The sequence below is a fragment of the Passer montanus genome, unplaced genomic scaffold, assembly GCF_014805655.1.
Source record: "Passer montanus isolate IOZ18808 unplaced genomic scaffold, ASM1480565v1 scaffold65, whole genome shotgun sequence".
NCBI lineage: Eukaryota > Metazoa > Chordata > Aves > Passeriformes > Passeridae > Passer > Passer montanus.
In genome coordinates this window covers 143,948-171,907 of record NW_024371593.1, presented here as the reverse complement: position 1 = coordinate 171,907, position 27,960 = coordinate 143,948, and the positions used below count along the sequence as shown (strand labels likewise).

General features: G+C 41.9%; 1 protein-coding gene across 11 annotated transcripts in view; it reads right to left on the bottom strand.

Annotated features, from left to right (window-relative positions):
• Positions 1-27,960, bottom strand: part of OSBPL5 (oxysterol binding protein like 5) — a 173,664-nt gene that overhangs the window by 43,163 nt on the left and 102,541 nt on the right. For 10 of the 11 annotated variants that reach the window (XM_039728266.1, XM_039728268.1, XM_039728267.1 and 7 more), the window contains exons 2-6: positions 17,387-17,543; positions 11,604-11,677; positions 10,492-10,554; positions 1,917-1,997; positions 1,159-1,260 (exon numbers count right to left, since the gene is read on the bottom strand). In XM_039728266.1, coding sequence (XP_039584200.1) covers positions 1,159-1,260; positions 1,917-1,997; positions 10,492-10,554; positions 11,604-11,677; positions 17,387-17,543 — 477 coding nt within the window. The remainder of the gene's footprint in view (positions 1-1,158; positions 1,261-1,916; positions 1,998-10,491; positions 10,555-11,603; positions 11,678-17,386; positions 17,544-27,960) is intronic. The other variant, XM_039728264.1, reaches the window with a different exon arrangement.

Here is a 27,960-nt window from a genome sequence, read left to right as displayed (position 1 = left end):
TTTTAAAAGTACTGTCTCCAGCTGGTTTACTTCTCTGTCGAGCTCAATACAGCTCTCTCTTGTATAGAAAACATTAAATCTGATAAGAGTACATTAAAGATAACAGCTTTAAGAATGGAGAAGTTTCTCAGTAAGGTTAGATTTTGCCTAAGGTCTTCCTGCCTTCAGTGTGCATAGGCCAAACCTTAAGTCTTTTCTGTGTTCTCTTTTTGTGGCCCAGCATTATTTGCAGCTCACCAGAAATTTCCAGCCACAGCAAACACGTAACAAGTATTTTGTGTTTTAAAAAGTCTAAATATTTATTTTTCATTAACAGTAAACACTACAGGAAGACTGTGCTGCCAATCTAACTTCTCAAATAAACCATAAGCATGTCACTTTTCTGACCTCCAATAATAATTGCAGAACAATGTTGGTGGTTTTTACCACTAACCAAATGCAACTGTATTGTTTCATGAGATTGTTAAGTTACTTTGTTTTTCTTAAGAGCTATGTGTTTGGAAATTAGGTTTTGCCAATATAAAAACTTCAACCATTCACTATTATTTGAGAAGACTAAATGGCCCCAAAGGAGGAGAAAACCAGTGCTCATCTCTCAATGTCAATCCAGATTTACTTTGCCACACAGAAGTTTCAGGACTTCAATGAGAAACTGTCACTACCCGAGTCTGTGCACAAGGAGAAATTGCAGTTGTCATCAGGTACAATATGTTTCATTCTGTGCTGTGACAACAGAAAATCCAATTGTCAATAGAACAAGCTGTATCTGCCCATTTTCAAGCTGTTACTCAGTCTATTCCCTCTTCAGTACAAAACCACATTTATGGGAAGAGGCCAATGGAGTCTTTCAGAGAGGAACAAAGAGAGAAACATCACTTCCCTTTGTACTATGCCCTTTTTGAGCCCTTGTTGCTGCTTAAGGGCACGGAATAGACCAATTGAGTTAAGGTGGAAAGTAAATACTCACAGTTCCATTTTTATAGCAGTTATTTAAATAAAGTTTGAGTTGAAGTTACTTTACAGTAACTTCATCTCAAAACTATTTGGTCTTCTTTCACTTACAAAAGTGCTAGTGCATACATCTCAAACACATCAACTACTTCACATCCCACTTATTTTTTTCCCACAGGCTTAGAAGAAATGGTCTGTATCAAGTACCTTCAGCCAGTCTGCTGTGATCACCACACTGGGATCTTTCAGAGCACTGAAGAGTTGTTTGGTAGCTCTTTTCTTTTCCTGTCTGTAATTTTTTTTTTGTACCTGGTTGAGAACAGAGACAATATAGTAGCTGTAATCATGGCCTCTTTTGTGGAGGAAAGAATATAATGCATTAAGGACAGTTATGTATAGCACAGCAAGAACTTGACCCAGCACAGGTTCTCCAGAAATGAGCACAAGGAGGAATAAAAGCATAACAAGAGAACAAGCATTTTATTTGCTCCTTAAGTTTCATTAAACACAACCTAGCTTGTCTTTTCCTTGGGGGAAGCAGAAAGAGGCTGGATACACAGCCTTCCTCACCCCTCAAATTCAAGAAACTATATCTAATTTAATTCATTATACTTTTGGTTTGGTAGACAAGCAAGTGTTCAAGCTACAGTTAGCTCAGATTGCCTAGGCAAGTCTGTCCTAACAAGAGCAGTGAAGGATTATAATCCTCTTGAGGTGCCTAATGGCTCCAAAACATACAAACACAGTGAAATAATTACACTGATCTGTTCTGCATGCAGTATATAATCTAATCCTGTATATAAAGCCTGTAAATGTCCTTGGCCTCTAATGACTCCGAGAAGATTCAGAGGCTTCTCTGGCTCTTGGGAAATCACTCTGACTTGTTTCCAATGGTTTGTTTGGAAGGTACCATTTGTTTTTTAAAAGAAAGTGAGCTGATCATGACCAGGCTGCTTTGAACATACCTTCAGTGTTTCCTTCTTCATGAATTTGGCTGTTGGAGACACACACTCTTTGTCAGACCCATTGCAAAGCTTATACTCGATCTAAAAGAAATGGGGGAAGAAAATAGGAATGTGTTAACATGAAGATGGTCAAGTTATGCTCAGATAAAGTGTTTTTTACAACTTTCAGGAATCCATGAAAGAGATGATTGCAGACTTCAGCAGTGGAACACTAAGGAGGTGCACAAAATACATATTTAGAGCGCAGTCCAAACTTCCTTTTTATACCCATTGCTGGTTGGAAAATTCCCCACCAAATTTTCTTTGTACTTCTCCCATGCAGACATTAATCTTGGTTAAAAAATAAAGGGAAAAAACCCAACAAAACAATAAAACAAAACAGAAAGCCAAAAAATTATTTCTAATTTTGAAAACTGTCTCTGTTCAGATCTAAAAGCATTTCAATTACTAGAATAGAACTTATGGGGAATTTGTTACAGATTTTTCAGAACTAGACTTGATACTGGCAATGACTGTTGCACTGACTGAAATGTCCAAAAACACGGGTGGGCAAGAAATGACCTAATCATGTTACAGATAATACAGGAAATCACCTTCATCTTGGCCTTGCAAAGTGAAGCACAAAATACACACAGTCACTTCAAATGGTGTTTGACAGTGTCAGTGCTGTTTAAACTCACTTTCAGAAACTACAGACTGATGTCATGACTGTGCTGATGGGCTGCAGAAATGCTTTACTTTCATTAGGCACAATGACAGCATTACTGTTACCAAAATAAAGTGTGCTTAGAAAGTGCAGCTCTCCAGAGCCCAGCTCACAACGAGGACCCCCACGTGGAAAGGTTCTGTCAGCAAATTGTACAAAACCTGGGCAGGGTTAGTGGTGAAAGAATTATGGTACAGTCTGGACTCTGCAGCTTTTTATGTGACCTTGGGGAAGTTACTTTCTCTCTCTGTACCTCTCTTCCTTCCAACCTTTCATGTGTCTGATGCATTCAGACAGTGATCTTTTGAGGTCAGGCACTGTCTCTCCCACTTGCACACGACAGTTTTGTAAGAAAACTCAGCCCTCAGCCACCTTGATTTAATGAGTGTGACACAAAAATGAGGTGTACTAAGGAGAAAATGCATCAAATATATTTCCCATTTATAAATTCACTGCTATGATATGAAACAAACCCACTGGGCTCTCAGAACTTCTCTCCTTTATGTCACAAATTGATGTAATAATTTTACAGAACCTTCAGTTTGAAGAGACCCGCTTCCTTTTTCCCTCTCAGTGACAGAGAAACCTTTCAGGCTGCTACAGCCATGAACTATACTGTACATTAGTGTGAGCAGGAAAATGTTTAATGACAGCCAGATCAGTCCTTTTCACATGATTCAGAGAAAAACACAGAAATGCATGACCAGATCACAGCAAACAAGCCACCAATCATGCTCTGGAGACTGGGGCAGGAGCAAAAATAGCAGATAAAGGTGCCTGCTCAACTGAGCAAAACTTCTTGTAGATGATGCAGAATTAGAAATCAGAAACTGAAGGTGCAGTTTGCAACAGAGCCACAGTCACTGTAGAACCTATTACTTGTTCTCACATCCCCTTGTAGTACTCTTTCACTAAAACCAAAACTACACATGACACTTTAAAAATAGAGAAATGAAAACTCTATGATGACACACAAAGGTCAGGGAGAGCCCTGATCTGACTGTTTAGCTCACAAGTCAACTTGGATCCACTCAAAGAAAAGGCCATCTCCTGGACTCCTGAAAACTATTCAGTGTTTGCTGGTTTTGTTTTCACAGAAAGCTAATCCTGTCTTCTCTGCCTGCAATGCAGTCTCTGATTCATATTTTGTGCTTTGGACTTTACTGTAAAACCACAAGATTCATGGTGGGGACCACTGCACAGATGTGACGAATGAGCAGAGAGCTGTGCACACAGGGTCTTTGTCACATTTCAAAGGGCAGTAGTAGACATTTGGGAGATCAGCTATAAGCCTTTCTCTATAAAGAAACATTTCCAAGTGCCTAAATATCTCTGAGCAAAAATCCTTCAGAATTATTAGGAGATTATGCTTTCATGATTTGATACATGTGTCCTCTGAAATCGGTCAAAAGAATTCTCCCCCTTTCTCCCAATTAGCAGGAGGAATGTCCTGTCCTTGAGACACAACTATGAGCCAATTGTTTATTAGCAATTTCACTCCCTCTGGCCTGAGAGATCAGACACAGAGAGAAACACTGTGTACTAGTCCTCATTAGCCAGTGTGAGAGGCAGCAAAAGCACAGATGTTCCCAAGATTCTAGGAAACACTGCTCAGGTACCTGCAAAGCATCAGGATACAAAGAATGCTTTTTGCTTACCTAATTAAAATAACTCACAGTTGCTGGTTATATAGAAAATTACACCCTAGCACTTATATAAAGAATGAAATTTTGGCCCCTAAGCTCACTTGGCTTGGGGGGATTTGCTTACAGCTGAATTGAGAAAGGCTTCCAACAACCACAGCAAACCTGAGCCTAGACCTGCTGCTCATGGGGAACTGGCACTGACACAGACAGAGGCAGTTCCACTGCTCCACCAGCCCCACCCTGCCTCCTCCTTGGAGTCTCTCTGGGTCATGCTAAAAATAGAGTTGAACAAGCACAAGGCTTTAAACCTGGGATGTTCACACAGACAGACAGTGATTCTGACTCTTTGGGAGAGCTGACTCCACCAAGGACACTGGTACCCAATTCCAGCCAATACTGCTGTGCACACCATCAAACCACAGCACACAACAGCTGATGAAAGGATAATCTCCCCTGACACCATCACAGCCTTCAGGAGCTCAATAAATACAGTGGAACTTGTCTGAAATAATTTCAAACTGGTCCTTCACTTGGTTAAAGCAGCTGGATGAAGAGCTTTGGAGGATGCTCTGGTGGCTCCTGAACCACTGGGCTGCTTCCTTCAGGCACTCCCTCCCCCACATCTGGGCTACACTTGGACATGCTGAATCTGGCCTGTAAGGGGAAACAGGGACACAGGGATGGTGGTCACCAAGACAGGCTTGAGAGTGGATGAGAAAGAAGCACTGCCCATATAAGAATTTCTAGGCATGGGAAAATAAGTTTCTGTGCTTCTATGTCCCAAAAGCTGTGATGTACCTACCAGCTGTGTGACCAATACCACATCTCCCCAAGATGGTTGAAAAATGCTCTTTGAAGAGAGGAAAAATGTTACTACAACTAAGCCATGGTTTTAACTAGGAGCCTGGAGAAGCTTTCAGATGTGCCTGACCTGGGACTTTTGACAACTCCCCAGTTAGTTTTTAAGGAGGCAGACTGATTGCTTCTCCTTCCCAACTTTGCCTCTTGTTATGCATATGAGGATGCACCATCACTGATCCTAAACAGCAGCTTGCTGGCAAGGAAACTGGTGATCTCCAGCTCTACAGAGCAAAAAACACTGTGTTTCTGGGTTTAAAGTCCCTGCTTTCTCACAGGACAGGGGGGATCTAACTCCCCAGGATGGCATACCATAGGTCTCCATGCTGCTGATAGTAATGATAGTTCCCCTAGGATTAAATAATATGATTTCATATTTTTGTATTAATCTGTCCTAATGGTTTTCATTGTACCTTGTGGCATTCAGGAAATTTGAGCCATCAGCTCTAAAGATTCCGAAGACACAGCAGGGTCTCACATTTCTAAGACACATCAAGAGCATCTGAAGATGTCTTTCTATTGCCCTGCCTTTCTCAACCTGGCAGAAAACTAAGAGAAGGCATTTGTCATCACAGCAAGTCTTCCAAGGACACTGGGATAATGCTTGTGCAGGGTATCAGAATCTGGGCCCTTTGCAGCAACGTGTGAACAATAGTGGCCACAGATGAGACTTTGTACAGTGGGAGAGTAAGGAATTTGTGTCTTTTCTAAAGAAAGAAAAAACACACTGCAGTATTCTAATAAGAAAGCAGTAAGTAGGCTTTCCATATACTGGTTCCCATAAAGAAGGAAATCTGTTAATCTGCCAAAAACTTTCACCAGAGCATTCTGCAGCACTCACAGGGAGAAGGAATTGTTCTTTTTCAGTTCTCTAATCAAACCTGTCCTTTTCAGGACTGAGTGATGACCTTGCCACTGACAATGGGCTGTTCTGTACTCAAAAATATACTTTTTATCCCAGTTAAGTTTCTGTTCCCTTTCATCTCAGTCTTGGAGCTCTGGAGATTCACTGCTGATTGTCAGCAGTCATCACAATACCCGAACACTTCTGCCAGGCTTTTTAAGAGAGCATGCAGAGTCCTCACAATAGTTCTATTCTGATCCAATGTCTTTTGGCGACTTCATTTCCAAGAGGAATCAAATAATTTCACAGAACAGCAGCCTGTGCTCAACTCTGGTGTGGGGGATGCCAGCCCATCAGCATGCCAGCCATGCCCAGGACAACAGCAAGAGGAATATCCTGTTACTTAGCTCAAGCAATCCTTGCTGCACAACAGCCAGAATTATTCCAGATCAGAAAGATTTTAATAAAGTCACTCTCAAGCTGTGCTCTGCATGGTAACAGCAGTGACAGCTTACAAGTCGCCCTTTCGTCTTCTTTGCATCCAAGAGAGAGAAAGACAAGATCAGATGGGAATTTGGATGCAGAACAAAAGGAGCTGGGGTCATAAGTTATGCTTCACAAAAGTAGTGACATGTCCTTGGTCAGATGTAATTTCTCCAGTATCTTTTCCACATATAATTGCTACAAATCATGATCACACAGAAACAAAATAAATTAAAGTTGTTTAAGTAGTATAAAAACTATGGAAAAACTGGGCTTGACCTTACAACTGAGAAACTCCTTGTTACTCATATGAATATTCACAGATATCTCAACCAAATGTAAGCAATTTTGGTTTCATTCTATTACAAGCATCTCGTTTTGAAAACGTTTTTACTTTTGTTGTGAATGAACAGCTCATCCAAAGCACAGGAGAGTCAGTGAAACGAATCTTACTGACAAACAACCTTTACAGTAGGAAAGACTGCCCTTCAACTGATATACTGCTTTATAGCAAGCTGAATAATCTTCAACTGAAACTTTCCAGTTGGGAAAAAACCCAACATAATGATCCCTCTTATTTCAACAGTGTTACAAAGATACAGTGACTGTGTTTACAACTCTGAAATAGCACAATAATTAGCACAAACTGAAAAGCCTGTACAAATAAACAGTTGACATGACAGCAGCATCTAGGGAAAATAACTGGTAAAATTCAACCATCCAAGCAACTTCAAATACCTAGTTATACCAGTGTTCAGTGGAATCCTTGACTCCATTGCATCAATTTATGGTAAATAAAGAAAAACTCACAGACCTCACAGGATTTCAATTTGATCACTGAAGTGTGCCTTGCATGGGAAGTTCATTCTGCAAGTTCAGAATATCTAAAGAGAACATCTGAAGCGAGATGGGAAGTTGGACACTGAGAAAGATGCTGTTTCACATGACTGTCCTGCACTTAGTGCCAGCAGAAGGTTGAAGCAGTTTTAATTTCCCCTCCAGCTATAGGCACAGCTTTTGTCCCTAGGCTGAGAATAAACAAACAAAGTGAGCAATGAAAAACAATTGGGCCCGCAGTTTTGCTAATTTTTTTAATAAATAATTTCTATTTCAGCACCTCCATCTGTCCTCACCTTCCTTGTCAGAAACACTAGACTAAGGAATTACAATCACCAGTGACCTATGCTGACATGATTTCACTGCTGTGGCTTACCCAAAGTTATCAGCTTTGAGTTACTACTGTCCACATTCACCTCTGTGAGGCACCTGGGTGTTTTCAGGGCTTGTATGTACCTACAGAAGTTAGGGCTGCTCCATGTTTTCCACTTCACATGCAAAATCCCACCCCTCTTCAACCGATTCTCCCAGGATACTCCAGGCTATGTCTCTGCTCAGTTGAAATCAGCTGCAAAGCCCTCTGTGGACAACTGTGACTACCCTAAAGTGCTGCCCTTGGAACTGAGGAAGCCAAGTGTGCTGAGCCAGGGCACAGGAACTGAGTGGAAGCGTTCCTAGACACAACAGGCTCCAAAATAATGCCATCCACAACACAGAAGGCATGAGGTATGGTAAAGAAAAGACAGCAAGGGTTCAGTTGAGCATAGCCACCACCTGGAAGGGCCAGAATGTCCCATTAAGCTGAGCTTAACACACAGGGGATGTTTCACTCCTGACTCTCTCCAAGGTGATTCCTGCAATATCTGGGTCTGTCTGCCAAACAGTTCCTTGGTTTGCTGGCTAAGGGAGAACAGAGGAAAAGGCACCCTTGTAAACTGCCACATTTGTGAATGATATTCTATGTTAGTCCTGAGTGTAACCATGACTGGAATTACCTCAGAGGTCAGGAGCATGATTCACAGATCAAGCGGGGTGAGCTTAAGAGAGTATGGGAACTGTAGCTTAAATCTCAAGTGATGAGTATGTACACTTTCAAACCACTGTGCAGCTAAAATAAATTCCTAGCAGTCAGTTATATTTGTAATTCAGATTACAAATCACACAATAAAGACCTGAACAATTTGGGCATGTGGAAAAACTCATTCTCAATACTTTGCCTTCCAATACATCACATAACTGTGCATGCAACAGCCCCACTCCTACAATTTCATAGACTTCATTGCAGCATTAGCAAGGGACTGGAAACAGTGAAGTACCACTGAGCGCCAGCTTCTGGATTTTTCTGACTATCCCTTAAAATATACCTCAGTTCTCTGTGGACCTGCATGCATATCAAGAGACTACAGCTGCCCTTTAGCCAGAAGAATTAGTAGGTAAGCACAGGAAAGAAAGAAAGAGAACATGCAGCACTGCATACTGCAATAAAAGCTGTCTCAAAGGACTCTAACAGCATCAAATGAGGCACAAAGCAAAACAAAGGCACCTACTGTCACTATCAGGTGTGTACTAACTGTACTACCTGGTTGCAGAGACAAGCTTGAGGCTTAGAGACAGGTTGGTGATACTTTCATACCTCACCTATGAGCCTTCATCCCAGAAAACAAGGATAAAGGACTCTCAAATAAAGAGAAACGAATAGGAGAAACAATCTGAAATTAGTAAGCTAACATTTTTTTCCCTTTGAAAAAGGAGATGAAAGAAACACCACTTTAAAAATTAAATAGGAGACAACATGCTGCAGAAAGTTGCCAATGTAAAATGTACCTCAACTGTGCCTTATATATGTTCCAATAAAATTTGGGTCAGGAAGCCACAGCTGAAATTACAAATATATATATATAGCGCCAAGAACCACACAAACACATTGAAAGCAGATGTTCCAGTATCAAATATTTGACTGTCTGTACAGATAGAACAACTGGGATGTGTTCACACCTCAGAGACAGCAGCCCACCCATGAGCACAGGGCAGTGTGGTTGCAGATAAGTCTTCACAGCTCACAAGTTCACAGACATTTATAGGGTTTTTATGCCACATTCTCACTGCTAACTTAGGCAACCTGCAGCCTTCTCCATCATGCAGTGTGGATATGGCCTGGGTGAACGAAATGCAGAACTGTTTCCACCTCACTAATGAAGATGTGAAACAGAAGCACAATTAATGTGCCTTGGCAATGCAGGGACTCCAAGGCAGAGTTGAGGTTCCCCAAGCCCCAGTCCAGGGAAAGAATCACTTGACTGGCTTTCCTTTCCTTCTTATTACTGAGTGAAAGTAGTTAATGTGCTGTGGTACCTCAAAGTAGTGCTGTTGAAAGAACACTGATTTCCAACAAGGTTTTTCATATCTGCCGTATCAAAAGAAGGGCAAATATCCATGGTATGGATCTGTAACCTATAACATTTACTTTTTAATCCATTAATTAAACTACCACAGTCTACAGTCCAGTCTCTAGCAATTATTCCTCCCCCCTGCTATCAGGAATCTAAATATGACTCCATTAGGGCACACTTCTCCCTTTGGCTCAAGTAGGTGGAATCACTATTTATTTTTAAACTGAAATAGTATGACAGATCCCTACTCACAGTTGTGAAAGCTGACAGTAAGGCTTTATTTTATGGCATTAGAGGTGAAAAATTACTTATTAAACGAAGTGACCACCAATTTGCCTGAATTTTTAATCAACAAGACATTTCACAATAAGGACTCCCTACTGTCATTGCAAAGCATGACAGAAGGCAAGGCTGGAGGAGAGCAAGGTACTGCACAACACAGCAAGGTTAAGAACAGCAAAGTGAATTTAATCTAGAAGTGAAATCTAGGCAGGCACCCAAATCTTCCATGGGTGCTTCTCCTTTCAAAAACATACCTGTAGGAGACTGAATGGCAAGGAAGGCCTGGAGGCTGGGAAAACACAGCTGAGCCATGCTCTCACCCAGAAACCTCTCATAAAGACATTCCTATTCCTATGTTCATCCTGCGTCTCAGAAATCAAACTCCCCTTTGGACAGCACTTCAGTGCTCTGAGCTGTCCTGTCCAGAGTAAGTCCTTCTTTACATTCCTAAGCCATTGGAAATTCAACACCACTCCCTGTAAGGCGTGCAGAACATCTGGCTTTAACACACAGCCCTGGATGCAGTTACCTGGTCCTTGGGTTTCTCCACTGCCAGGATAAGTGGGAGGCTGATTTTCCTTGAGGAACCTGCCTGAAAAAGCAAAACCAAGATTGGTTTGCAGCTTGTCAGGTTCCAGAAATAGCAGAGGACATGTACACAAGTCCTTGTTGCATACTCCCAAAGCTCTTCTCATCATCATCTCCCTGTGCTGACTTCTGCCAGGGCATCCCAGCACAACAACCTGCAAGCTCCAGGCAAGCACAGAAAAACGTACTGGAAGATGCAGAGATTATTTTCATGTCTCACAAGAAATCACTTGTCTGCAGCTGTTTCTTTCATGCTATATTTTAATTTCAGCTGGTGCCACTTGTATTTTACAACTTCATAGTTTAAAATAAATTTAGTTAAAAATTTATTAACTGGCCTCACTTCTATTTCTAGTTACCCTCCAGAAACATGTTAGGGAGCTGCAGCCAAAAAAGCTGTACATGAATGTCAAAGCCAGATCTCATTATAAGGTTGATTCCATCTCTACAGGAAATCAAACCCTGGCACTCTGTAACTCTTGATCTAGAGGCAGGTTTTGAGCAGTGAGATCCAGGGACTTTAGATTCAGTTTTACCTCTCCCTACCAGGCTGGATGGAAAAGTTATGCTCAGGAAATGTTGATTAGTCTGTCTTCGTCTCTTGTTACACCAATTCCCAGAGCTCTCTCCCAGGCTCTCCACTCACTGTTCCAGATGCTGTGCACTACACTAAATATTACAGTTTTCTTTTGCAAAACAATTAAGATTTATGATTGCCTTGCTGATCAGGAACAGCAGGAGACATCTCTGCTGACAAAATCAACCTTCCAACCATAATTGTTCATATCTAATTACACTGCCAAATGAGGCCCAAATAAACCAGGTTCTTCTGTAGGAGGTGAAATCAAGCCAGAGGAAAGTGCAGGCTTCCTTGTCATCCCAACCATGCAAAAACACTAATTTTCTTTCTCTCAAAATATACACACACAGTTCCTGCAGGAACAGAGGGAGAGGCTTTCTCAACGACTTTTAAAAAAGAAGGGTAAGAATGATTAATAACATCCTGAGAAGAAATCAAAGCAAGACTGGGAATGGTTCCCTGTCCCCAAGTACCTTGCTAATGGAGTTTGGAGTCTGTGGTGTTTCATCCTTCAGTGATGATGGGCTGTTTCCTTCCACATCTTTTCCTGCAACAAAGAAAATGTGATTCAAAACCAGCAAAATTCTTTGCAAAACCATGGCTCATCTTGGCATGAGAAGGGTTACTGCTATCAGCACACAAAGGATGTTATCATGAGCAAGAGCAAGCACACCATGATCCCAGAGAGGGATCATGTCAAATTTGAAATAGTCTCGATCCTCATGCTTGGGTAAAACAACTGCTCAAAAGTAAGGTCTCAAAACACCATGGAAAACCAGCATGATGGTTGCAAAGTCCAGCATTTCAAAGCTGGAAAAAACCAGAAATAAGGTTGCTTATGCATCCTTAATCAGCTCCCTTCTGTGTCTGCATTATCATGCAGTCTTTAATTACATTACCACAGTCTGTTCTTTCCTTACATACCCCATGCCTTGTTCAGTGCAAATAATAAATGCAATTCAGTTAATAAGCAGCTATTCAATCCTCCTTGGTCAGTATCTGGCAACTATACACTGAGTCACTTGATAGCATGCTTTGTTGGACAAATAATAACCATGATCACAAAATGATCACAGAAGACAGAAGAGTATCTAGGCATAATTAGTAAAACGAAAAAAAAAAAAAACCCAACACACTTGCAAAAGATCAACATCTTCTGGCCAAGTTATTTGTTAAAATAAGAAATATTTTAAATTTATGAGCAGTAAATGAGTACTATGGCATTTTCCAATCACTGTAGAAATATACAGTCACTACTCAAATATCCTAAACTTGCATACATTATACACTGGCACGAGTGTGTGTAGTCCCAGTCCAAGCAATAAAATGTAATGATAAATACTGTTCTTTTGGCCAAATATAATCATGGCCTTAGCGTAAAAGAAAGCATAGAGCTTCTATTAAAAAAAAAAGCCAAAAAATAGAATCTGATGAGACTAGATTTTTAGTGCCAAGACAGTCATTGTTAACCAATTACAATGTCATTTTCTTCTCAGAATCACTGGCAATAGGACCTTCGGAATACAGGATGCAGTAAAGAACTACCAAGACAGTGAAACACAGTCCATTCATGGCACACTGCAAACATGGGAACTGTTGAAAATGTTTCTAACACTGTGTGGGCCAGCCTTGGAAACACCACCGAACCCAAAACTGGCAAGGAAAAACCCCGATTCTCCCGAAGTCAGCAGAAACTGTCATAGACGTGTCAGAACCATAACTTCTCCTGGAATTGTCAGAGCAGCCTTTTAAGAAGCCAAGCACTGTTAGGGAAGTCAGCCACAGGAGCCCATGCTGACACAGGAGGCCTGGGAGAAGAGGGACAGCATGTGTGCTGTTCATGTGGGGGAGTGGAGTGGAGGAAGGAGCCATCCAGACACACAGGAAAGTGGTGCCACAACACAAGACCCATATCTCAACCTACTTTCTTAGCTGTCACTCCTCCCCTGGAAACCCTGAGCCCGAAATAATGCACTCAGAATCCTGATGTTTGTGTGCAGGAGAAAATTTTAAAAAAAATTTTAAAAAGTCACCTGTGGCCAGAGATTTGACAGTGACTTTGTGCTACCATGTCAAGTGGGATGGCCATAAGCATTGCTGTGTATGGATTAGAACCTGGATCTCCATACTTTTTCTTTCTCTTTCGGCATTTTCATCTCTGTAACCCCCATTCTCCCTAAAAGAGACAGAGAAGGATGGAAAAAACCTCATAAAGCCATGTAGCTGTTGCACTTTTTTCTCCATGAAGAGTTTTTTCTGCACATGTATGGGAAAGTAACATATGGTCTTAAAGTTCAAGTAAAGTTAATGGGAATCAGCTGCTGCCTGCTCCAAGGGAATGGTGTCTATTAGCACAACAGAATTCACGTCCATTCTTTATTATGTCTCATTTCTTAAAGAAAGCTTAACTCCAGGCTTGTAGCTGTACAAAAAGCCTGGATGTGAGACATTTCTGCCTTCTCTCAGTAATGCAGTTAAAAGGATTGGCACCTGAACAATGAGATTTTCCCCTGTCCCTGAGGTTCTGGACAATCCTGCTCACAGAGCATTATGGGAAAAAAAGGAACATGCAACTGCCCATTCTTACTGTATCATTTACAAGGCTTCATTACATATGTTCATGAAGCAACACCTACTAGTTTCTTATGCCAAATGCATTAAGTCTACTGGAAATTGTGAGGGAAAGGCTGTTTCTCAGAGAGAATCCCTCTGAATCCCTCATCTTTCCTGCCTGTCTCAAGGAACCCTGCTGCAGCCATGCAGGAGTGGGCCAGCCCTTGATTGGAAAGCAAACTTCACAGGAACAATATAGAAGTTTCTCAAAAAACCTATGCATACAGTTGAGTGCACAGAGAGCTCAAAAGTGAGAGTCTCACCCAGAGCACAACAGACACAGCCACCTCGAGAAAATAAATAGGAAACCACAGAAAAACATAAGAGGAGTTAAACAAGAACTGGCTATAGAAGGTGAAATACTTATCTCCCTGATCAAGAAAACATAATGCCCACAACAGAAAGAGAGATGAACCTTGCAATTTAAAGTGCTGGTTGCTACCAGGGCACACAAAGAAGGGTCCTCCACAAAGTAGCCCAAAAATTCTGCACCAAATAACAAAAAACATTTTGGGAACAGAATCAGTAGTGCTTATGGAAACAGCCTTCATCACATTGTGAAAAAAACTGCCAACCCTCCAGTCTTGTGGCTAGAGAGTAGAATTGCTGATACTTTCTTTTTATCCATTATTGTCATGCACAGGGGAACTAAACATTTAGTTCCTTTTCAAAACAGTAACCATTCCTTTTCTTTGGTTTTCTTCTAGGCATCAGTCCTAGCAGGATTTTGCAACATTTGGTGCATTTGCCTTTCCCCTTTATAAAGAATGATACAGCAAGCATGACTGATAAACTACAAGAGGAAATACAAGCTCTGATGTGTGACAAAACTATTGCGAATAAAACCCATTTCAGCTGTAAATATCATCCATATGACCCAATGCAAACACCTGAAATGTAGTTGTGTGTATCCCTCACAGGAAAATTCCCATATTCATGAATGTACACCTCTTAGTATTCAGATAAGCCAACCTAAATTTTTATTTAAAGACTTTGTGTGATCTTGCAGCCTAATCAAAAAGAGAGATTCTGTAAAAATTCTTATACCAATAAATTTCCTGTCCCCTGAAATAGAAAATAGAGAAAGGTTCTCTCTCCTCATGGCTAAGTGAAAGACAAACATGAACAAGGAACAAGAATTCACGTCCCTCTGATTTGTGAGCTCCCTATAAAAAGAAATATCTTACTCAATTTTCTCTCAGTTACAAGAATCATTAGCACTTTCGTATGCAAGCAAAAATCAAGAAGTCCAAAGTGCTATTTCAGATAGTGCCCTCTGCATTTCCCATATGTTTCCTTAAAAATAAAATTAATTCTCTTGCTGAACTGCATCTCCACAGTGTAGCTCTCCTGAGGTGTAAAGTCTGTCACTCCCTTCTCTCTGAAATATTTATTTGCACATCTTCATTGTTGGAGGGTGAATCCTAGATGATGGTGCAGTGAGAGCTGCAGCTCCAGCACATCACAACCCACTGAATTCCAGACAGAAAATCACTGGGCTTTGCTGCCCACTGCACCCACTCAACACAACCAGCCCAGTGCTCACGTAAGGGAAACTTGCTGGGCTCAGACAGCAAAACACAGACCACTGAAAAAGCCTCAAGAACTGAAAGTTCATGTAAAACAACAGAGAAAAATAGAGAACAGAGAAATATGGGATGCAGCTTATGGACACAGAGCTGTGGCTTCTCTATGGTGACAGCAGCATTGTTCAGAGGCACAGGAGAAGGTAGGGAGACACACACAAGGCTCAGAGGAAAACAAGGCAGAAGCAGCAGCAAAGGAGTGAAAGCAGAGCCTGCCACAGGAAATTGCAGCTGAACATGAAGAATAGCAGGCCCTTCTTGCAGGAAATATGAGGAAAACAAAGAGACAAGACAGCTCCATGGGGACAGGAAAACAAATGAAAGAGGAGTAAGGAGGAGGAAATAAAAGAGGAGTAAGGCTGGACAAAACCCCAGACTCCCTGCAAGAAATCCCATGACTGAAGCAGCAAATTCTATCTGTTTAAAAGGGATATTCTCTCCTTCACAAATACTTTAGCCTATCTCTTCCTTTGCAATACTGAGGGCTACAGTCCTCACTGGCACCAGTGCTGGAGGTTTCCTGGGAGAACTGTGCAGCAGAACAGAAGATCCATCGTGGCTCAAGGCACTTGTTCTGCTGAGTCCTGCCAGGAGAACAACAAGGAGCAACAAGGTGATGGGGGAAGCTGAGGAAGAGAAAAATTCTTCCAGCCACCTCCTCCACACTGAAACTCTCAACTTTCCCTGGTTTCTAAAATATTACAGCACTGAAATATAACTGTGAGGGAGTCAGTAACTTTTTTAGTATTGAGAATGCCGGTAAGGACTGAAGAAAGAACTGGGCAAACTCTAAGATATGGCTCTCCATCACCACAAACAAGGGGAAGTAGATACAAGCTGGAAAATCAGCCCTTCAGCTCCCAAGGACAGCAGAAGTAAGCTATTTATTTGCCACATGTTTGTACAGACTGTACTTATGGGCAGTCAGCTGTCCAGAAGTCCCTCCAGCTTTGAAATGTATGAGATTTTAGGTGTCCCATTTTAAATTGTTTTCAATTTGATTACTGAAAGGTTGTTGAAGCTTCCAGCTGCCTCAGTGACAGCCAGGATTAGTCAGCACTGCTGAAAATAGGCTCCCCACTGCCTTACAGCAGACACTCACAAATAAAATACCTGCAAAATCAGAGGCCCTTGAAACCTTTGCACTTAAAGACAATTAGCTCAGGAAACCAGACCTGATTCTGGGCTACACCTGCAAAGCCCAGAGAGTCTGTTGGGTGCTACATCTATATGAGCACTGAAACCTTTTGACAGATTCTGTGTTCTTTCTCCATATATCAGTGTTTTCAGACCTCACAGGTGCTCTGAGATTTGACTATTTACAACTGACATGGCAGCTGCACATGACAGCTCTACAAACTTGTGACTGCCCCCTGAAGCACTTGTTTACAGACTGGAACAGAAGCATTGTGTGCAGACTGCAATCAAGGGAAGACTTCAATGTTTACTGTGAGCAACGAATTCTGAAACAATAAAATGAGCTCTTTTTCCTTCAAGAAAGGTGCTAGGAAATTCAAAGCTAAAAAAAAAAAAAGTAAAGAGAATGCTTAAAGCTAGTTTGCCATTCATTGCAACATGTCAAGATTCGTGGTACTTGTAGTGCTTGTAGATATTTACAGAACATTAACCACAGAAATTTTGCTCTTGTGATATTTATCCTGGGCTCTAAATCTGAAGAGGGAAACCTGCCATTAAACATCTGCAAATGGGGACAGTAAATTTTAAGCAAGTGCAACACTCAGGGTGAAACACATCAAGTGACTTAAAGTAGACGTGCCTGAAAACATTATAGTAATTTTTAAAATGTAAGGCCATGCAGCATTCAATCAGTTACAAACCCCAATTCTCATGCCCTCCATTCCCACTTAATGGCATGACTATGAAAACCAGCAGCATCATGGAAGCAGCACTGTTTGGGATCCAGAACTGCTGTGTTGCAGCACCTTCTCTCACTTTCTCTTTCACATTCTTGTTTCTCTGGCAGCATGCTGAGATATCTACCTGCAGTCAAGCACCTGAGGCATGCTGCTTTCTGCACTGACACCCCAGAAACCCACCTGGGCTGAGCGGGTAGATGTCGTTGTCGGCCCCGAAGAACAGGTTGCGTGTCAGCTTGCGAGGATCGACCTTCTGAGGGGTGGACGAGGCCGGACAGAGGGAGAACCTGCGACGAAGAAAGTTCTCCTCCTTCATGGCATGAGCTGTGGGGGTTTTCTGAAACAGAAAGATTGATTACAGTTAATTTCAAGACACAGGAAATCAAAGTTTTCCACACCTAGATGGCTCCGCTGCTTCAAAGCCACCTAATCCTATGCAGTGTGCCAGATCTTTTTATGGCGTTCCAGAAAGCCAAGCAGGGGAAAAAAAAAAACAAACTATATTAGTTTGAAGCTACAATTACTGATTTGCTGACTTTCAGTATTTGTAAACTGTAGGGAAGCAGGACACTGCTCCTCAGTGAATCCAGGCAGTACAACATCTTCCTGCCTACAAGGATCTATCAGGATAATAGCTACTCACTAGGTCCATTCAGTGCCTAACATTCAGCACAAGTGCCTGAAACTGTTCTTTTTATTTTTTTTAAAGGCTTTTGAGTCTCATAAATGCAACTCCATTGCTGTCCGCAGAGTTACACCATCACAACACACATCAACATTAATCTGAGCTGTGTGGAGGAAGACCAGCTGCACTGGCTGCAGGAAACAGCAAGAGATCACACCAGTCACTCCCACCCTTATTTCCTATTACAGCACATGTAAGTGATTTTGGTTTTTTAAAATGGCATTAAGATCAGCCTTGCAGTTTGATCAGTAGGATACCCATTGCTGCTCTCTGAGGTTAAAGACCAGCATTTGTGTCCCCAAAAGCCTTCCTGCATCCCTGTACTGGTGGTACTTTGCTCTTTACCACAGCTTGGCTAATTAGACCATCCTGGCTGGAATTAAAGAGTTTTTTATATCCATCCAACAAGCAGTTCTTTCTTACCCTTTACAAACAGATACTATGACTGTCTCCTACCCGAGTTACAGGCTTTATTCTCTCCCCACGCGCAGCCAGAGGCAGGGCTCTGGATAGCAGTAAGCAGTGTTAACCCAACCTTTGGGTGGGCATCCCTCACCACAAGGTCTGCTTCTTCTCTGGTGAGCAGTTAGTGAGGTAAGGAAAACCCCTTAAGGATTGTACACATTTCCTGTAAAGCATCTCCACATTTTCCTATCTCTTTCAGGTTACTCGGAAAACAAAGAAAAGTTTGCCCAGAGTCACAGTGCAGTTTGGAAGGGCAGGACCAACATGCTCCTAAGGCCACCCTCATGGCACAGGGGGAAAATGGGCTGATAAAATGGGCTAGAAGACCCTGCCGTATCCTTCCTGCTCCCAGTATAACCCCTGTGTTTGCACTGCCCAAAAGCCCCAATTCCACAGGAAACCTTCAACAGCCTCTTGGAGCTCAGCCTTCACAGCCAAGACACCACATGAGGGGATGCCATGAATGTGTCCTAGTGTGAGGAACTCCCCTCCTCTGTTTTATCTGGGCTCTCTAACTCCACCTTCCCCACCAATCCCTGTAGATGACAGGCCCAATGTTTCAGGTTTTGCAATTTTTAAACATTTATTTGCCCAGCAAGCTGCATCAGCTTTATAAACCAGCTGCTGTGTAGAAGGCAAGAGAGAATCTGCTCCTTCTTTCCTGCAAGAGAAGGCCTCAGTGCCCAAGAGCTTTATTTGATCTAAACCAGGCTGGACTCCAGCAACGCGTATGGGTTACCAAAACCACTTTGAGCAGTGGGTCTTTCTGAACCCAGCTCACCATGGGATGTGTGAGACATCAGGGTCTGTAACATCCAACAACAGGCTGATGGGTACCAGGTGGGGCTAGCCCAAAATGGGACTCCCCTAGGCTGTGCAGCTGCCATTGGTAGGGGATGTGTGTCCCCTGTTGGGCCTGCATCATCCGCAGAGGATGTGACAAGGTCGGTGCAGTGATTGCCAAGAACTCCAAAAGCCCTGTGTGCCACCATGAAGTGGTGCAAGACAGCACACACTGAGCAGCAGAACTTCACCACAACCCCTTCACAGAGCTCCTGGTGAAAGGCTTTGTGATTGAGCTCCAGGACGCACACACTGCAGGGGGCTGCCATGGCTGAGCCTTGCCTGGCACCCCATGCAGGGCCGTGTTTCACACCGATGATGTGTGATGGCAGCCAGGTGAAATGAGGGGGCTGCAGCTTTCCCCTTGTTGCTGCCCTGCCTTCTGCCAATTCAATGGCCAGGAAACTGCTCTGCAAACATATCCAGGCTCAAAAGGTCCCCAGGATGCCACTGTGGCCAACAGCATCTCTGAGGCAGCAGGTAACATAGCTAACTTAGCAATGTAAATAAACCTCTGTTTGCTTAGAAACTCCTGATTGCATACAGCTGGGTGAGGAGAGATGCAAAACTTGACTGCTAACTTTAAAAAAAGAAAGGAGAGAGGGGAGGAAAACACAGCCAGCTACGTGTCTGAAAGCAAAGTATTTAAAAATAATCCAGGTCTAAATAGCTGGGTTTGGAATGCTAACTGTGAGCTATTTTTTGTCCTTGTTCCCAGAAAGGCAGTCTCAACTCTCCACCTCTAGAACTGCTCGTAAGTGGCTCGGAACAAAAGTAGATGAGTGGGATATTTTCCCCAAAAAGTAGGGACCTGGTGAGGCCTGATTGCCTGGTGCCAGTCAGGCAAGAAGGTGTTCGCAAATCCCAGTCCCACCCACTGGAAGCAGGCTCACAAACAGGAGAACAGGTTACAAACACAAAACATCTATCTATCAGCTCTTATGTCCTAACAGGGCAACAGAAAGGCTGTGTCCATCATAATTTTGTCTCAGCAATACCACGAGCTGTGTCAGTGAAGAACTGCCTGCCAGCTCACACTGATGTCAGCAGCAAAACCCCAAAACACAATTTTTTTCCACTGTTGCTGTGTTTACTGTGCAGAGAGACCAATACACTGATGTTTTACTCGCTCACTATTTCCCACTGTTTAACCACAGGATAATTGTCAGAATTGCTGTGCTGATGCTCCCTCATACCCATAGTTATTTAAGCACCAGCGTGATGGCACAAAAAAATCTGGATGCCTTGTTCAACTGGGAACAGCCAGTAGCAAAGGAAAAATACTTTTCTCAGTTCTGGCTCTTCTCTTACATATCTTCATACAAACTTGTGGCAATAGCTCGTCTCTTTTTGACCACACAGATTCATTTCAGTAAGTTCTCCTGACTGGTGCTTTTTGGCAGAAGACTCCCAGTGACTGAATCTCCCTGAGAAGCAGCAGCTGTCTGTCTGTCAGTCACACACACACAACCATGCAACACACCATGCCACCAGCACGGTGTTTTCTAGCTTGTTTTTCAAATATACCTACATAAGAAATATTAAATATTTGACCCTCATCCAGACAGGCTCTTAGGTAGCACAAAATCACAAAACCAGACTTTTTTCTGTTATATTCAGAGACTTTTTTCCTTGTCTGGAGAAAATGTAGTTCACATTATTAAGATTGTACAATGAACCTAAAATACCTGGTTTGGTTTTCAAAAGACATCACAGTGTGTGTCTGCATCTGCATCTACCCTGTTTCATCATTCCTCCCAACCCCTTTAGTACCATTTGAAAATGCTACAGAACTCCAGCAGACATTAGAAAACTTGAAAATATTAGTTTCTCAAAAGTTGTATCTTAAAAGAGCATGGCTAAAGAAAGGAGGGAAACTGTAAAGCTGTCCTCCAAACCCAGCTATTACCAAATATCAGTGAATCCAACATAAGCCACAAATTCATAAGAAACTGAGGCCTCATTAGCTCACTTACTCAGAGAACTACTTCTTTTATCTGTCCATAAAGGTCTGACTGCTCAAGCTGGCTTCAAATAACATAAAGCTGATGAGAGCTGTAGGGGAAGATGAGCAGTAGATGCCAGGGACAATTTTCCAAAGGGGTGTAACAAGGAAAGTGGGAGGTGTGTTCATTGCTTTTCACAAGACGACTCTTTTAGACATGTAAATAATCCAGAAAACATACAGAATTCAGTGTTCAGTGCTGATGAAGTATCTGGTAAGAAATAAGCAACAATAGAAGATGGCTTTCTAGACATGAGTGTTTTAGAGCCTCAGATCTTTCATGGTTGATTTGAAGACCACACTGTTGTTCCGAAATCCAAATCTACGTCTAAATCAGTATTTTGGAGATTGCTTCAGGATATGGCAGATGCTTCAGGGAAACCAGTTCTGTGGGGGCTCATGGAATAGAGAGAAGGTAAGGATCAAAATTAGGCCAGAATTGCAGAAGGCCCAAAATTGCCATTATAGAATGGCAATTTTATATAAGCCAAGCCACTTACGCAAACCAAGGCAAGAAATGTCACCCACTGCTACAGCATTCCCTCCCAATCCAGCAGATGAGATGAAGAATTGTCCTAGAAAGACAACATGTCTTAATTTGAAGATGTCAACTAGTGCAGAATCCATACACTTAGAAAAATACCCTCATAGCAAAAAAAAATCTAGTTCCTGCATTAATTTACTTGGTTGTTAGTGTTGGTAGATTAAAGTCCCCTGAAGTTTGCAGCTCAGGTCATTTCTGTCCTTCCATTCTATGCTCTTGATCATAAAAATGAAGGAAAGGTGGTACAGAGAGTATTGACAGAGCCACTAACACAGTCCTTTTCAGGATTGCTCCTTTTGTGTTGACAGCTTTCTAAGCAGTAATGGGCTATTAAATATGAGCTGTTCACTAGAGCTTAAAAAGGAATAAATAATTCAGCAGGAAGAAATAAATTTCTTACTAACCCTGTCTTTGTGACCTCTTTATCTTTTAAAAATGCAAAATACAGCAGAAGAGAAGTCTATGGCAAAACCCCATGAAGCACAGGACAAATGACAGTAGTGAACTTAACGGGGTGCAACAGCACAATGGGACTTTCCCTCCCAGGTGGCTTCAGGAACAGCCAACAAAGAGCAATGGGGCAAGAATAAAAGTTACTTTATCAGCAAACCTTGTGGCTGCTATTAAAGCAAATGGGAACTGCCAGGGCTCTTCTCTTCTGGGATTGGAACCATTTTGGGTGTAGGCAGTGACTACAACACCTAAAGATGATCACTGTTGGTGCAGAGGTGCCTTTCACACACACCTGTTCTGCATCCTGGGCCTTTTGTGCTTGCTGGGAAGACAGTGGAAGCTTTCAGATCAGGCTTAAAGCTTCTGGGAAAGGAATTTTCCTGGCTCCTTCTTTAAATTTTCGAAGTTCCTGATATATAATTACCACACAGCTAAACACTGTGCAGTTATTACTTTGTCCGTACCCTCTGAAAATTTGTGGGTAGGTTGGTTTGCTTACTCTCATTTCCAGCATTTTAAAATAGATTGGAAATATGTACTTCTCTATAAATAGTTAATTAGGGGTTTTATATAGTCAAGAAGGCTGTGCTAGTTAGAGGGGGCTCTTAATTATTCAAAGCTTGTTTCCAACAACCTTCTCTTTTTCTGGTCACTAAGTATTTCCCAGAAATTAAACTAAATTGTATTTTGTATTCAAAGCAGTCATTCACTCCAAAACCTGCATCAATAGGGAAAATTAGATCTAAAGATACTGACATTTCCTGATCCAATTAACCCTGAGGAGGTAAAAATTTCACGAATTAAATGAGAAGGAAAATTGCTAGCAGATACATATCTAGTGATTACAGTTCTAAGTATTAATAAGGAAAAACAGCAGCACAGATCCTCAATAACAGTAAATTATTAGTTCAGTGGTGTGCTGGTGATTTACAACAGCTGAAGAACCACAATCAATTCAGGAAGTCTGTGAAATCTGTTTTTGAAAGCTATTCCCAAAAATGCCTATTAATAAGATAGATAATTGGACAACCAACCCCCCTAGTAACAGTTAAACAAAACCTGATACAGTGCAAAATGACTGTGCAGGCAATGTTTTTCTCTACCAAATTCATGTTTGTTGATTAGAGAAATGGCAAAATACACATTTTGCAGCTGACACTGAATGTTTTGGGCTCTTGGGCTGTTAGTTGGAACCTGAAGCAATGGAGCTTCAGAGCAGGTGTCAGCTATTCTCTATTCCCGTAATTATTTAGGGTCAGCTATTTCTCTGTGGTGCAGGCAAGAGCACCTTTCTTCACCGGTGGTACTGCAGGAGTGCTCTGATTTTATGCATTGCCATATCCTCTGCTGCATGCCACACTACTCAGCTTGAGAGTCAGCCCAGGCTGGAAAATCAAGTAATGTGGGTTGCTGAAGACACCCATCTGCAAGCAAGGGATGGACTTTGTTAAGATTATATGCAACAGATTTCTGTCAGCTGCTTTGGCAAGCTCAGGAGCATGGCTAGTTTTTCCCTACAATCTAACTCAAAGCTCACATGTCCTGCAGGGTCCTTAGAGCTGCTTCCCTCATGCTGTTTTTGTGGAAGTTGCCTGCCACAGCCAGCCCAGCTATCTGCCCTTGCTTTCTCTGAGAACAGAAGAACAACTTCTTTCCATCACTCCCTGCCTTTTCCTGCACTGGGCAGTGAAATTCACGTAGTAATCAGGAGACAGAACTACTTCCTCCCTTAATTCTCTGTAAGACGTCTTGATTAATGTTTCCTTTGTATATACAGAACATTTCCAGCTTCAGGCACACCAGCAGCACTCAGATGCATAATCTTCTTACAACTAATCTCTCTCTACAGTGAGCATTATGTACAAAGACTACAAACAGAACAACTGCAGGCAAAACCAGGCCCTACACTGAGAAAAAAACCATCCCAGGTTGTCCCTCTGGGGATCCCTGTCTAACACAGGACTTAGAAATTTCTATGTAGGGTCACACAGGGCAGAACATTTTTTCTTGACTTGTAGGAAAACTTAATCTTCAGAATCATCTCTGGTTTGGATAAAACATCTCCGAGCAAACATCAGCCCATCACTAAAGCCACGCTGTGTTGGGCAAAGTGATTGCTACAGCCTCATGGCTCAGAAAAGGGCACTGCAATAAGCACTACCTACACAATCCTTGTGTGGTTTGCTTCTTTCTTAAAACAGCTGCAACTGACTCAGTAAATACTGCACTGCTGATTTCTTCTAGCTAAGAATATCGAGTGGGTTGCTGAAATGAATGCTTAATGATTTTCACATCCACCTCTTCTGACCTTTAAACTGTAAATTGATTGTTATGCAAAGGCTATTAATTTAACAAAGCATATTAAATTTCCCACTAGTACTGAGGAGCTTCTCCTGACTTGGCATCTCATTGGTCTTTCCCCTTGTTAACTGCATAGATCATACCTCACTTGCTGTAATTACAAGTAGTACATCAACATTAATTATTTCCTTGGTAATGGCAGGTGCATGCAGAATTGAAGGTCTAACCCACACTACCAGAAGGATGAGAAAGTCTCCAGAACTCAGTGAAAAACAGGAGTGAAAACCTTTCCTGCAGATCTTTTTATCTCAGTCCCTCAGTTTGTTTTCAGTAAATCATACTTTGTATAATCTCCTTTAGCCCCCAGTTCCTGAATGCATCTCAATTCAATATAGCTCATGCAAAGGCATTTTCTTGAAGCACCAATCTATGCAGCAAGGTGAGGTGCTTGCTTGGAATCCTCTTCAGCCCTTTAATCCCATGTTCTAATATTTTCAACTGAAGAGATAAATCACACCTGTTAAGTATATACCAAGCACCTTATCCATCTTACTGAACTTTTATTGAAAGCTTACCATTATTTGTTACTGATAACTCTCATCAGCATTCTTCCAAGCAGGAAAAGTCAAAACTCAGATTAGCAAAGACTCCTCACCAAAATATAATGTACAGCCAAGCATGTGTGCAGCGTATAGGAAGAAATGTGCAATCCTAGATCACAACTCATCTCCTGATGCAGTTTTCATAACAAACTAGCCAAAAAATTCCAGTAAGGATCCACTTTGAGATAAACTCAGATAAACCAGATCTCTGCCTCTAAATTTCAGTTAATCTAGAAATACTTCCATACATCTTTAATTGAAAGTTTCACAGAGGTGACAAAAGCATTCTCAGCTTCTTCTCAGCAGTGAACTCAGGAGGCTCTTAGAGATACAGTTAACACAAAATCAAGGTATAAGCACAACTTGGGCACATACACACAAATTACCCTTGAGATCTAGATACAGCCCAGGGTTTACTCCTACCCTGGAGTAGGGTTTACAGCATGAGCTACAAGGAACGCATGCATGGCAGGCTAGAAATGATGTCTGAGAAATCAACCAAGCACCACATGGCCAGTTTCATTCTGAAATCTATGCTGGTGCCTGCTACTAGTTCAAACTTGTTCAGGTAAGCAGATATAAGCCACCACCACACTCACTTTGCAGTACAGATGACTCTTGAATCCCTGCTTCTTGTGCTGGAAGTGTGGGCACAGCTCCTGGGCAGCACACAATGGTTTGGCAGTGCCAAACCACAATGTCCAAGCCAAAAGGCAAGATTCCCTTTGACTTCAATGGGCACAAGGCTCAGGCACAGAGACATGGTATAAGGTTAGGCACTAAAAAACAGTGTTGAAAGTTTTGTACTAGTTAGGGAAATAAGCTCTCACTTATTAATTTAAATATAAATAATATTAGGCCTAAAGATTAAAATACTGGACATATAACTCAAAAGCAGCTTTGAAGTGCTCTGCTTCCTTTTTTGTTGCAGTTATTGACATAGACAGCTCATCTACCAGTGACAATTTTCATTTGAGGCCTGCTCTGAACACATCTCCAAGGGCATTTCAGGGAGCAAGTCTCATGAACAGAATTAATGAATTACATAATGGTGAACCACATCCACCTTTGACACATTGAACTTTCCAGTAATTATCCATAACTCACACAGTACATGTTGCTTGAGGAATGGCTATCCCACATCCTCCCATGCCCTGAAGTTTTCATGTGTGCTTTAGCACTACCCTCCAACAACCTCCTACACAATCCTTTTAAACTATAGCTCTTCTAAGAGAACAGCTTTGTAATTACCCTTTTTTTTAAGAGTTACCTCAGGCTGTGGTGAGGGCCACCCTGAAAGATCCACCACAATGGGTGCCCTGAAGTTTTCATGTGTGCTTTAGCACTACCCTCCAACAACCTCCTACACAACCCTTTTAAACTGTAGCTGTTCTAAGAGAACAGCTTACTAATTACCCTTTTTTTTAGAGTTACCTCAGGGGTAAGAGACCTTAGGCTGTGGTGGGGGCCACCCTGATGGACACACCACAACGGACTTTGGGAAGAGGGAGCTCGGTCCCACATGGGACCCTGCCATCCCCACTCCTGCAGGGGCTGACAGGATTTGGGATAAACTCAGGGCAGTGAGATCTGGTATCAGGTACACAGAAACATAAATAAGACAGTAACTTAGTTGCTTTAGCTAAACCTATTGGAAATTTAAAGCCATGACAAAACCACTTTTGTTTGGACAGGGGCACAGTTACATCATTTGCAAGCAGGCCACATCTTCAAGGGCAGTTGTTGCCTTGGTATTTTTCTTTGAAAAGAACATATTAAAGAGCATCATTATTGCCTCATCCTGCTAAATCATGTAATGAGAACATATTCCCTTTTAATGGAAGGATCCTACTTTTAATGACATTTAAAAAATCCCAGATGACTGCAAGCCTTACTGATGGCTTTCTATGATATCCACCTCAGCCTTTATACAATTAAATCTAGAAAAGATTGTGCCTTGGGGCTACATTCCCACCACTTAATGGCTAGGAAATACCAACTTAATTTGAAGACCTGTTTTCATGCTTGAGAGGGTCCTTCTGACATTATTACCTTGTTTGGGAAATACCACCCCCATGTAACAAATCAAACCAGAATCAATTTCTACCTCAAGTCTGTTGAGCCATTCCCAGACTTGGGCTCCAAGGGGAACTTTGCCACAGCAGTAAGGCAAGGGTAATGGCAAGAAAGGATGTTTACAGACCATCTCACAAGACAGAAAACAAGGGCTGTTCAATATCACAAAGATTCAGTTCCAGATTACGCCACAAGCATACACGGTCCCAAAGAATTTTAGATTAGAAGTGTATTTCTACCTTGACATCTTGTATGAACACAAACTATATTTCCACCCAATGGCTCTAACCCCAAGGCTACTTAATTATAGCTGACCTGGCTCACCTACTTCTGCAGAATAGGTAAATGACAGGGAAATGACCACATCCTGTGGGGCTCTAATCATGCTGAATTTTCCACTCCTCTATTTTCTTGTTTCTCCTATCAGATTCAGACAGGATCTGTAAATCTCAGGGGCCTTCATAAGGAGGGCTGAATAAACATGACCAAATAAATATTAAGGAAGTGCATCTATTTTTGAAGAGATCCTTGTATGCCCCTGTTCAGCTTCTCAGACTTTTGGGCACTGTAATATACCAAGATCTGTTGTACAGTGGTTTAAATTTAGAATCCACCTGTACTTCCTCTGATATAGCCACTCTCACTGAAATTCTTCAGGAAATTAATATACTGAGTATCTTTGCTTAAACCTCACTATTTCTGAGAGATGAGAGCATCCAGCTCCTCCTTCAACAATAGTTAAAAGTCAGTACTGCAGTTATTTTGGTCCTAGATTTTTAA